Genomic DNA, 13,197 nt, shown 5'->3' with positions numbered 1-13,197 from the left:
GTGTTGAGAAGGATTCTGAGGCCAGGAGCAATGCTATGATGGATCAGTAATGTTTGCCTTAAGTGTAGAATAGGGACATGGAGGCCAATGTATGTATTTGCTGTTCCTGGTCTAATTCAAAGATATTTATATTCAATTCAGTTTAAAAAGAACCATTTTGTTTAAAATATCAATGGCAATAAGATCAATTTCAGGTAACTTCATTGGAGGCAGTGCACATCCAGAGACTCAACAGAGACCAGTGCCTGTATCAGGCCAGGGCTGCTGAGTCCTCTGTGGACAGGATGGTCTTGCTTGAATTGAGTGTGTGTCCTACTCCCAGGTTGACGGTACTGATAATTTGGTCCCATCTGTGGTAAGCAGAATAATGTCCCTGAATCTGTGAATATGCTAGATTACATGGCAAAGAAGAATTACAGTTGCAGGTGAAATTATCAGCTGGCCTTAAGATAAAGGGAATATACTGGATCATCGGGGTGGGTCCAGTGTAATCACAGAGTCCTTACAAATGGAAGAAGAAATCAGAGATGGCACCATGAGGAGGACTTGGTTCAGCTGAGCTTTCTGCCCAACATTGCTGGCTTTGAAGCTGGAGGAAGAGGGCCTGGTGCCAAGGAAGGAAGGCAGCCTCTGGGAGCTGGAAAGGTCAAGGAGACAGATGCTCCCCTCGAGCTCCTGGGAAGGGATGTAGTCCTGCCAAAACCTTGAGATTATCCCAGGGAGAGCCATTTCAGACTTCTGAACTACCGAACTGTACGATAGTATGTTATGTTCTTGTTTTACGCCACTAAGCTTGTGGCAATTTGTTACAACAGCAAGAAACCAATACACTGTCTAGGTTGCGTCAATATAATGATAATGATGACCACTAATATCTAGTGCCTGGCACTGTTGATAAGCATTTTATAAGCATTGTCTCAATTGGCACCTACAGTCTTCCTATGAGGTGGAGACTGTTATTTATTCCCACTTTACAGATGGAGATATAGAAGCTCAGTGATAGCAAGCAACTTGCCCAAGGATGCAGAGCTAATAAGTGTCAGAACCAGGGCTTGAACCTAGGTCTCCAGGATACCAAAGACCATGTCTCATTCACAACCCTCAGGCCCTTTCCTGAACCATAGGACTCAAAAGGCATTTGCATTGAAAAATATTCTTTCAAATGCAAATTTTAAAATATGTAACCATGGCATTGTTTATAACAGAAAAAAAAATGGAATCATGGATAACAAAGAGTAGATAAATTGTGGTTTATTTAAAAACTAGTGGCCCGGTGCACGAAATTCATGCATGGGGGGGACATGTCCCTCAGCCCAGCCTGCACCCTCTCCAATCTGGGACCCCTCGGCAGTCGGACATCCCCCTCACAATCCAGGACCGCTGGCTTCTAACCTGCCTGCCTGATTGCCCCTAACCACTTCTGCCTGCCAACCTGATCGCCCCCTAACTGCTCCCCTGCCATCCTGATTGATGCCTAACTGCTCCCCTGCTGGCCTGATAGCCCCCAGCTGCCCGCCCCCTTCCCCCCCACTGCTGGCCTGATTGTCCCCAAGGCTTTTATTATATAGATGGAACATTATGCAACAATTGGAAAAAATGTGTGTGTTAGAGCCACTTCTATCAACATAGTACCACCTCAAAATCATAATAATATCATCTCAAAAACAAAACAAGAACTTGGTTTTTAGGTCACCCATGTAATTGGTACGTTATAAGGAAGCACATTGACCTTTGGCTTTCACGATTAAGCATAAACCCATGGAGACGAAAACTGTGTGAAAACCATTCAATTACCACAGTAAATCCACTTAAACCCGAGCAACCAAGAGTGCAGTACTTTATGACTCTGAAATATGTGTTTTTGGAATAAAAGTTCAGCCATGTGTTTAAATTAGAGCTTTGATATTATCAAGAGGTTGTTCTCACACTGTCATATTACACAATTACTGAGGACTTACTTGCTTAAGCAAAATATGTAGTTTGAAGTTGAATAGTATACTTTTAGAAAAAATGGTTTGAATTTCATTATTATACACACATATACTGTTTCCTTACTACTTTGATCTTTGGGGACCAGTTAAAGACAATCTGGTGAATTTGTATGAGGAATTCTATGCAATTCCTTATATCACACTTCCAAAGAATACAAATTCACCAGATTGTATACTCTTCAACTTTAAACTATATTCATACCGTTTGAGCCCTGTGGTCCAGGAAAGGGCCTGAGGATTGTGAATGTTGCTCTTCTTTATACTCCACATTTACTCTGTGTTCTTATTGAGTAGTTGGATGGATGGATGGATGGATGGATGGATGGATGGATGAATCCTTTATAATAAAAGTGTAATATGCTAAGTGTCTGACCGATAGGTCTACTCAACCCCTCAACCAGTCGCTATGATGTGCACTAACCACCAGGGGGCAGACGCTCGGACTGGTAGGTTAGCTTGCTGCTGGGGTCTGGCAGATCAGGACTGGGTGAGAGGGCCAGACACGCCCTGGAGCCCTCCTGCGGTCCCTTCCCAGCCGGCCAACCTCCTGTGGTCTCTCCCCAGTCAGCTGGCCCCCACTGCCCCAATTGGGCAAGACGGCCCCAATTGGTCCCAATCACTGGCCAGGCCGAGGGATCTCACCCATGCATGAATTTGTGCACTGGGCCTCTAGTGGATAGATAAGTATGATGGATAGGTGAGTAGATGACTAGATTAATGAATTCTTGAATCTCTTGGTTCAAGATCTCTTGATTTGTTAAAATTTCTATATTCATTTGAAAAACCTCCTTGCTTGTGTGGAAGGAGGTTTATTATTACCTCTTAATCTCCTTTTCCTTCTAGATGTCGAAATGCTTCAGGCCAGTACATCTAGCCCAATCGCTGGAGAAAGTTTCTCCCAGACCACTAAGGACTCTATGATCCGCAAGTTTTTAGAAGGTAAGTTGTAGCTTTGAGCAGGGAAGCAAAAGAGAGAAAGAAAAACACATGTAAGACATTGCCTGGTTACATCTGAAAGTTGCTCCACTCAAGGAATGGGTTTCCATGTACATGGCATATGGGTGATTGAAGGCATTCTACCACACTGGCTCTCCCATCAGCCTGTTACAAAGAGGCCAGAAGTTCCCACCACTGCAGCAATTCATCTGGATTAACACGTTGCCTTCAGCAAGAGCTTTTTTAAAATGCACATGTTTCTTTTTATTTAATCAAAATTGATTGAGTACTTACTATGAGCAAATCACTATTGTGGATGTTGGGCTGGGGGACACAAAGGAAAATAAGATTTGACTTACTTCTTCTCTGATGAAGGAGACTATAGGAGAATATGCACCACTGTTATTAAGTTGAGGCTGAATTGCATAGTGGCTAAGAGCACAGCCTCAATTCCTCCTCGGTTAGCAGGGAAAACTTGGGCAAGTTACTCAACTCCTTTGTATCTCAGTTTCCCCAGTTGTAAAGTCAGATGAATGTTGTGAGAATTAAATGAGTTATTGTACATTAGGCCTCAGAGCAGGGCCAGAAATAGAACAGGTAGTCAAGGTGTATTATTGTTGGTATTCTTTTCTTATCATTATTGAAGGTGTCAAAGGTGGAAGGTGTTAAGTTATATGAGTAATCCCTTAACTCTTTTCAATCATTTATAATTTATAATGGGGTCTATTGATCAAATAAGTGTAGAAGGCAGGGTGCTAAGAACATAGGATGGGGAAAAATAGTTTTGACAGTGAAGCGCAAAGAAAAGTTGTATTAGTAGACTCACAGGGAAGTCAAGAGCAGTCTCCCCAGTGCTCAGAAAATGCAATGAAAAATCCCTAATAAATACTAGATTAGAAATCCCATAGGAAGGAGACCCAAGCTTCATTCATCCCTGTATCTCAATCAGGCATTTAATACAGATTTGTTGGCTGAGTGGTGCTAGAGAGAAGAAGGAAGGGAGAGGAAAGCCCCTGCTATGAGTATACATTGAGCTGGGTGCTTTCCCTTTATTATCTCATTTTTGTCCTCACAGTATTCCTGTGAGTATGTCTCAGAGGGAAATCAGGCTCAGAGAACATGTTACATAACATGTTCAAGGTCACACAGCTCTCATGTATGAGGTGTGGCTGGCATACAGGTCGGCTGAGATTCCCGAAGACAAGAGGACCTTGTGTTCGGGTCTGAGCACAGAGCATTTCAGCCTGTTACCAGGAAGGAGGCAGAGAAAATCTGAGGGACAGAGGCAAGCTTCAGTCCTAAGTCTTTTGGTCACTGGGGAGCAGAGTGGCGGCAGAGGTTGCAAGAGAGGCAGTAGAGCTTGCTGGTTAGGAACACAAGCTCTGGAACCAGTGTTCCTGGGCCCCAATCTGGCTCTGAGCAAGTTATTTAAATACCCAAGGCCCCAGGTTCTTCATCTGCAAAATGAGAATAATGATTATAGTTACTCCACCGTGTTGTTATACAATCAAAGGAAAAAATGTGGGTAATACACTTGGAGCAGTGCTGGGCACAGAGGAAGTCCTTGGGAGGGGTTTGCTATAGTCATTTTGATGCTGAAGGTGAGGGTGCTGGAGCTGTTGGTGGGGAGGCCTCCGAGCCACCCTCACAGTGCTGCCCAGACCCAGGGGTTGGTTCCAAGTGTCCTTGGGCTTTAGCGCTGTACTCCCCTTTCTTTAGTTCTAATGGGACGAATAACTGAGTCTCGGCAGTAAAATTAAGATGATAGAGCCTAGAGCTCACTTCCTTTTGCTGCATTGATGGGGTCAAATGAAGGTGACATCAGTGTTTTCTCAGTTGCTTTGCGTGGGGTTGGTTCTCAACCACTGCTTTCAGTCCCCTTTTACTGTGTTTCTAGGCAATAATGTGGGCATCGCCACTCTGGAGAAGGAGCCGTTCCATCATGATCCGGAAGATGTTTATCACACAGTGGAAGACGATGAGGCCTTTTCCCTGGACCTGGCCAGCAGGCCCCCTGTCCCAGTGCCCAGGCCAGAGGCCAGTGCTTCTGGTGCTCACCAGGTGCCCGACAATGAACCGTACATTTCTAAAGGCAAGTGTGGCGGGGAATGATGCCTAGGGGGGGTATTCAGAGCATCTCAGCAGGAAGGCCCTAGATCCTCTAGCTTCTGAACCAGCATCACTCCGATGGTCTGAGGGTCTCCAACCAGCCCCAAGGGGCAGTGTCAGAGCGTGGGGCAGATTCTAGAACCAGACTAGGGGCAATGATCAGATCCAGTTCTGGCCTCCCTGAAAGCATTCGTACACAGTGTGAAGACAGAGGTACACAAGTTTCCTGGGAGTCCACAAAGACAAGAATCCTGCTAAATTTTTATCTCTTGAAACTCTTATTATTATTATTATTATTAATTTTTAATAGCTAGCATTTATTGAAACACACCAAGAGTCCTCTATCCAGAGCATGTCATTTAACCTTTACAATAATCTATTAGGTACGGACCATTATCATCCCCATTTTACAGATGAGGAAAATGGAGGCTTACAGAAGTCGGTTGATTACCATATAGCAGAGCCAGGATTTGAACTCAGAGAGGCTATCTTCACAGACTTTCAGCCATTAAGCTAGGCTGTAGGCTTACCTACATTAATAAAAATTGTTGATAATTAGGTTTTGACTTCGTAATGGTCCCTGTGACATCAGATGCTGATAGCATTGTCAGTTTCACTGTCTTTTAGGACTTGATTGCATTAATATGATTACAAGTATAGTAAGAGTAAAAGAATTGCCAGATCTATGCACCTTACCTTCATTCCATTTTTAATAGTATAAGCAGGTTGTGGAAGGTGTGGCAAAAGGATATCATCAATTGGGGGAGGTAGCCCTCAACCAGAGTCCCAGGTGGTTGGGCTGGGGTTGTCAGATAAAGTACAGGATGTCCAGTTAAGCATGAATTTTAGACAAACAGCAAATAATTTTTATTGTAAGTGTGTCCCAAATATTGCACTCTTTTTTTTTTTTAGGAGGGGTAGGGGGCGCTTTGGTTTTGGTTTGTAATCTGGCAGCGTTAAATTGGGCAGAAATACAGTTGAGGGATGTCCTGCATTGCCAAGTGCTGTCAGTGCTCCTGGTTTGCACTCCCTTCGGACCACCTTCTTTGGCGTGTGTAGTGGACACTATTGTGCCCTCCCCACATCCTCCGAGCTCTTTACATTTCTGCCCACTGGCTGGACCCGGCCTGCCGGGACCTGTGTCTCTTAGCCTGATGGCTTTCTTTGGCAGCCAGAGCCTCCTCTGAACCCTTGCAAGACAGACTGGAAGAGTTGGGGCGGGGGGCGGGAGTAATATCCCTGGACATAGCCCTCAACCAGTGACTGATGGTGGTTGGAGGATGAGTACCCCAACATACTTGCTCCTCTCCTGGGAGAACTCAGAAGTGTGTCCTCAACATTGTTTTCCAGAACTCCCCAGCTTGCCCGCCATGCTAACTTACTGGATAACCCAGCAATTACTGCTTTGTCTACTTCTCTGCCTCACCTCCATTACCTCCCACATAGACTACTTGGCTTGGATCCTTGTCTCAGGTCTGCTTGTAAGGGAACCAATGAAGAGGCATGCAAATAGGCCTAAATGGCAGAGGGTGAAAGATGGAAGTATTACAGATGTCCCCCTTTTCCCCCCTTCCACCCGACCGCACCTTCCTCCCCCAGCATGCCCCACTACTGTCTGTGTCCATGGGTGAAGGATAAGGTGTTGATGGCACAGCTCATTTCGGGGAGGCAGTTAGAACAGGGGCATGGGTGATTCCTGAAGAGCACTAACAGACTTGCTAAGAAACGGTGGGTAAGCAAAGGAAAGGAGAGAGGTAGGAGAAGACAAGAAGGGCAGTGGTTTGGAAACCTGAAAACCTGGGTTCATGCCTTAGCCCTTACAGTTACCAGCTGTACAGTATGGGACATTGGGTAAGGCATTGCACTCTCTTTAGCTTCCTCATCTACAAAATGGGTATCATAATAATATATGCATGCACTGATGAATATATCATATTAATTCATAATAATACTCTCTATAGCCTTATTGTAAGAGAAAAATGAAATAATACCTGGGGAACTACTTTATAAACTCTAAAGCGCTGTAGTGACATAAGTTGTGTTAAGTAGCATGCCTAAGTATTACTGTCCTATTGGCATCAATTTCAAGGTTTAGATGTGAATAATGAGAATCAAAGCTACAATTGAGAGCTTACATGTGCCAGGCACTTGTCTAAGTACCTGCCATGTATTAACTCATGTAATCCCCACAGCAACCCAACAAGGAAGATACTATTCTCATTCTCATTCTACAGACAGCAAAACTGAGGCCAGGAGAGATCGAGCCTCTTGCTGAAGATCATGTGGCTCCTAAGTGCAAGCCAGCATTTGAATCCAGGGACTCTTGTGCAGAGCCCAGGGAGTCTTAACCACTACGCAGGCCACTAGGTGGACATTGGTCACTTTAGTTTTCCCTATTAGCCTCTATGGGTCTGCCACTCATGAGTGACTTCATCTAAATTCCTTTGGAGCTGTGACATTGCACCTGTTCCACCGCTCCGCGTTCTGTCTTATGCCACTCGTGAACATGTTAAGTGGCACTTCCTTTCATTTGCAAGTGTCAAGGTGTTCCACGGCTAGCTTCAGGCATCCGGGGATCCAGTACACGTCGTTTCCATCACCCTTCTCTGTAATGATCTGGCTTTGTCTTTCTGGGTTTGAGACCTTGTCTGCTTGGTTTGTCCTCAGCTCCGAATCCCTGCAACTTCTGCTCATTAGTTGCTCCTCTGAGAGTGTTGATTTACAGAACTGCATACATGGTCCAAGGTGTGAGGTCCTTATGATTATTAATTTTGTACAAGGTCTTGGTAACTTTTGCAAATGTATAAGACATTTTAAAGCCCTTTAGAAAGAGATCTGATTTGGCTTTTACCGAGAATACTGTTTATCTCACAGTTTTTGCAGAAAAAAGTCAGGAGCGGCCTGGGAATTTCTATGTTTCCTCAGAGAGCATCAGGAAAGGTAAGCCAGTTGTCCTCAGCTCCCTTCTGTCCGACCTGAACTTCCAGGGGGGAGAAGTGTTAATGTTTCAGTGATGTCCAGGTGTCACGGCAAATCCTTAGTTGGCGTTGATAAATAGGGAGGTCCTGGAGATACCGTGGGTGGAGCTGCCTGAGAATCCTGTGCTGATGGGAAAGGGAAGGGAGAAGAGATTGGGGTGCCCACAAATATTGTACAAATTGATCACACTAGGGATAGTAACACTCTAGGAAGTGTCTGTAACAGCAGACAAAAGTATAATCTGAACATTGAGTTCAATCTCAACAGGTTGAAAGTGGGTGGCCCAGCACTCAGTCTTGACCCGATGATACAGTCCCACCATGTTACTTACTTACTATATCTATCCTAGCTAAACTACATATTAATGCAACTATTTTTAAAAATGTATCGTTATTGTTGAAAGTATTACAGATGTCCCCCTTTGCCCCCCCCTTCCACCTGACCACACCCTCCCCCCACTCAGCCCCCCCCCCCCAGCTTATCGCACTATTTCCTGTGTCCATGTGTTATGCATTCATGCATATAAGCTTTTTGGTTAATCTCTTCCCAAGTCCTTCACCCCCTTCCTTCTGAGATTTGTCAGTCTGTTCCATGCTTCCATGTCTCTGGATCTATTTTGCTCGTCAGTTCATTTTGTTCATAAGATTACACATATATGTGAGTTCATGTGATACTTGTCTTTCTCTGGCTTATTTAAGAGACATTTGCTTGCCATTGAGTAGCATCTTTCTTTTTTAAAAAGACTTTTTAAAGGAAGCTTGAGGAGATAGGTGTTCTTTTCTTCTTGATTAATTTCCTTGTGCTAAACAGGGGCATTCCATATTATCCCATTGATGATTCTTTAGAAAAGGAGCGGCAACACCCTCTAAGCATTGGAAGGCATCCCTAAGGCTGTAGATTGGAATTGGTTGGCTTATACATTTTGTTTTTTTCCCCACACTTTATCTCGCGATACACTTCAGGAGGGCAAACCCGGGAGAAAGGCATGTGAGTGTGCGTAGACAGATGAGCGAATAATTGGGAAGACTGATAGATAAACTCCTCTGAGGCTTTTTTGAATACCCACTGGGGAAGCCACCTCTCTTTTTCCTTCTTGCCATCTCCCTGAATCACAGTGCCCAAATCGGGTCCTGCTAGAGAAATGTAGAATCGAGGATAGCTCCACGTGAACTGAGCAGTCACATGTCAACTTGTCTTCCCCTGTTCCAGGGGCCCCATCACCTCTGCAAGTAGCTCATTTCCCACAGAACTTGGTGGAGTGACAGCCTGGGGGAGAGAGAGAGGTTCACTTCATATTTCCCTCGGGTCTCCAAAGCAGAGGACTATGAATTTGTAATGTGGAGGAGAGGTTGGCACAACCCAAGGAGAGCCTGCGGGGACCCAGCACCTAATTTACACCTGGTGACGTTGGCCCTGGGTCATGATTCCATTGGCATTCCAGTCTCTTCAGGCATCTCATGCCCATAGGTCCACCATCCTTGTGCTCCATGCTGCTCAGAGGCAGGGAGGATGGGGAGAGCTGGGAGTATGGGAGAGCATCCTGGCTAGACTTCCCTGTAAATCCCCTTCTGGGAGTGGATTCTAGTCTAAAGCAGTGGTTCTCAACTAGGGGTGCTTTTTCCTCCCCCACCCACCCAGAACAGTTGGCAATGTCTGGGACATTTTTGGTTGTCACAACTGAGGAAGGGGGTGTTATTGGCATCTAGTGAGTAGAGGCCAGGGATGATGCTAAACATCCTGCAGTGCACAAGACAGTCTCCCAATGACAAAGAATTCGTCCAGAATGTCCCTAGTGCCTAGGCTGAGAGATGCTGGTCTAAAGGCCTCTCAGTAATCCAGGTTTGAGGGGTTTCATCTACTCATCAGCAGATTTCTGACCTCCCTAAAATGTTGTGGCCTTTCCTACTTTCGTGTAATAGGCTTTGACGTTATTAGCTGCTTCCCTCTCTCTGATTCCACATCATCTGCGCCCCTTCTTGGTTTCACATGCAATTGTTCTTTCGAGACACGTCCTCTTGAGCCCAGGGCCAGCCTTGTTAACCCACTCATCCCTGACGCCCCAGTGGGGGAGCTGTCAAGCTGAGTTTTGCCTTCCTTTCCAGAGCCTCCCGTCAGACCGCGGAGAGACAGGCCCCCTTCAAGTATATATGATCCTTTTGCTGGGATGAAAACGCCGGGCCAGCGGCAGCTCATCACCCTCCAGGAGCAGGTGAAGCTGGGCATCGTCAACGTGGACGAAGCTGTGCTCCACTTCAAAGAGTGGCAGCTCAACCAGAAGAAGCGGTCGGAATCCTTTCGCTTCCAGCAGGTAGCTGGCTCCGGAAGGAACTGGTTTCGTGTCTGTTTCTCCTCGACAGGAGTGGAGGGCTGGGCCAACAGATGTCTTTTGTGTGGCTGCAACTGAGCCCCTGAGGTGGGGCCTTTGAGTGTTATTGTGAGTCAGTGTGTGTGTGGATCTGTCACCTGTAACCACCACGGTTCCCAGGCTAGAGATCAGGAACAAAGACTCAACTGTAAACCCCAAATCTGCGGCTGTGGCTTCCCTCCACATGGGGCCTTTTGCTTTTGCTTTCCAGCCTTTTCTTTTCAGAGTCTCTGTCTCTACTCCTAGTGGCAAGACTCCTACAGAACTATCACACTTTAGAACTCAAAGAGAACTTGGAAAGCTCCCAAGAAATACGATAAAATAAGCCATAGATATAAAACCACCCAAGTTAAGACACACACACACACACACACACACACACACACACACACACACACAACTTCCAGTGCTTCCCTATTGCTCCATGGGTCAAACTTAGTCTCTCAGTCACAGTCACAGCCCAACCCACCTTGCAGTCTGGCCTCTCACATGTGAACCTTCTGCATGTCTGGATGTTAGTCTGGGGGCATTTTCCCTAGAATGCACAGACTCTTCACTTCCAGTGGTTGTTGTTTATTGACTAAAATAACAACAAATTTCCACTCTCACATGTCTATTCAACATTTATTGAATGACTACAATAGACCTGACTGCAGAATTACAGAAAGATGCAGGACCTGGTCTCGCCCTTTAAGAGTTCACAGTGTCTCTGAAGAAAACACACACACACGCACGCACACACATGCAGCATAGCCCAGTGCCAGATGGCATGGGCAGTCACAAAGGACCGGAGCAGAGCAGGGAGGCTTTAGGGAGAAGGGGAGCCTTGACCCAGGCCTGCAACAGAATTATGGAAAGCGATCGACGTCCTTCAAGGTCAGGGGAATCAGAACACAATTTCTGAGGCAGGAATGTGCGTGGAGTGTTTGTGAGCAGGTAACAGACCGGCTTGGCTAGGGGCATACAAGGAGGATGGCAGTGGCTTATAAGGCTGGGAAGGAGCTGGGAAACAGGGGGAGGGAGACACTTTATTGTGGACAGGGTGTCTCTCTTCTCTTCAGGCACAGCTTCTAAGAGTACTTGGATTTCTCTGGGGCAGATTGCAAATGCACTCAGCCTCATTTGCATGTTGGAGATATTATTGCAATGTGATATATCTTACAAACCGCATAAAATCAGAAAGAAACTCTAATGCCTAGAGGGTATAACTCCGATGCATACTTTAAAAACAAACTGATTTTTTTCCCCAGGAAAATCTTAAACGGCTAAGAGATAGCATCACCCGAAGACAGAGAGAGAAGCAAAAAACAGGAAAGCAGACAGGTATGTGGCTTCTGGGGGTGAGGGAGTTTGCTGCTTGCCCAGCACCTGTCACCCTGTTTACATAGCTGGGTCCCCCGCTAGACTGTGACGTCCTTTTGGGCAATGGCTTCGCCTTGTTAATTCTCTATGTCTAGTACCTGGGACATAAGACATGCCAGTCAGCAAATGAATGAATGGATGGCTTGAGCTCTGCATCCCTCTACCCTCCCACTCCAAGAGGGTGGTTTCTCCCCAGGCACCAACTCTCCCCTGGGCATCCAGGAGGATACGGTTTTTGTGCAGAGAAAGGAGAAAATCCCGCTTGCACGGTACCTGTTTTGATTCAAGCAGGGACTTGTGTCATCGGTGTCCACACCACACACTGCGTCAGAAGCCCAGGGCCCAAGCCTAGCAGGGCTCCTGCCATGTGTCATGGCCATGAATCCCAGTGTGCACACTGAGGACCAGGCCCCTCTGTTCCCCTTGACTCATCCCCCACGTGGCAACACCCTGCAAGGAGTGGGCATTTGCTCACACTGCATATTCCTACTGAGAACCTGTGGCAGGTGGTTTCTCTATGGTTTGCTCTAGCCAGCCTTACACCTAGAGGAGCTGGCAAAAACAAACAAACAAAAAGGCTCCCAGGGGCTCTCAGATCTTGAATGGAGCCTCATTACATAAAGAGATAAGTCTTTCTCCAGCTGCCATCAACAGCCTAGTGAGTATTAATGATTTTTAGTATTTGGGAGAAGAAGGGTATAAACAGGTTATACCCATGGCAGAAGGTCAGAGAGGTCATCCTGATGACCTCTTGATGTCTTCTTGAGTGACTGGATTTTAAAAGTATGCTGCCACTAGTCCACACGTGTCTGCCCTGCTGGTGAGAGGAGGAGAAAAGGCAGAAAATCTGGTTCAAGATCTGCAAGTCATCCTTGGATTGAACAGTAGGGCTCTAGGTAGTAAAGGGACTGAGGTGCTTTTTATTTTTATTTTTTGGTAATCTTCACCCAAGGTTATTTTTCCATTGTTTTTTGTTTTGTTTTGTTTTGTTTTGTTTTTAGAGAGAGTGGAAGGGAAGGGGAGAGACACACAGAGAGAAACATCGATGTGACACATCAGTTGGTTGCCTCCTGCACATGCCTCAACCAGGGTGTGTGGCTTTTTCCGGAATCAAAACCACAGGACCCTTGACCGGAATCAAACCCAGGTGTGTGCCCTTGACCGGAATCAAACCCAGGACCCTTCAGTCCAATGGCCGACGCTCTATCCAATGAGCCAAACCGCTATGGCAGAGGTGCTTTTTAAAACTAGAACGCATGAACTCAACAACAGAAGCCTTGATCAAATGAAGCGTTCAAGCTTTTAAATATAGGCAGCACCAAGAGAGCTGCGATTTGGTGATGCGTGTGGCGATGCACGAGGGGGAAGAGAGCCAGGGCATTCAGACACCAGCTCCCACGTCTTTGGTTGAGGCCTGCTGGGGTGGGGATGGGGGCCCTTGCAATCTGGCTACCA

General features: G+C 46.1%; 1 protein-coding gene across 1 annotated transcript in view; it reads left to right on the top strand.

Annotated features, from left to right (window-relative positions):
• Positions 1 to 13,197, top strand: part of PIK3AP1 (phosphoinositide-3-kinase adaptor protein 1) — a 95,421-nt gene that overhangs the window by 67,162 nt on the left and 15,062 nt on the right. The window contains exons 9-13 of the mRNA XM_079793489.1: positions 2,835 to 2,930; positions 4,825 to 5,019; positions 7,911 to 7,976; positions 10,118 to 10,323; positions 11,631 to 11,703. Of these exons, the coding sequence (XP_079649615.1) occupies positions 2,835 to 2,930; positions 4,825 to 5,019; positions 7,911 to 7,976; positions 10,118 to 10,323; positions 11,631 to 11,703 (636 nt within the window). The remainder of the gene's footprint in view (positions 1 to 2,834; positions 2,931 to 4,824; positions 5,020 to 7,910; positions 7,977 to 10,117; positions 10,324 to 11,630; positions 11,704 to 13,197) is intronic.

The sequence above is a fragment of the Cnephaeus nilssonii genome, assembly GCF_951640355.1.
Source record: "Cnephaeus nilssonii genome assembly, chromosome: 16".
NCBI classification, from domain to species: Eukaryota; Metazoa; Chordata; class Mammalia; order Chiroptera; family Vespertilionidae; genus Cnephaeus; species Cnephaeus nilssonii.
This window is presented reverse-complemented; position numbering and strand designations above follow the sequence as displayed.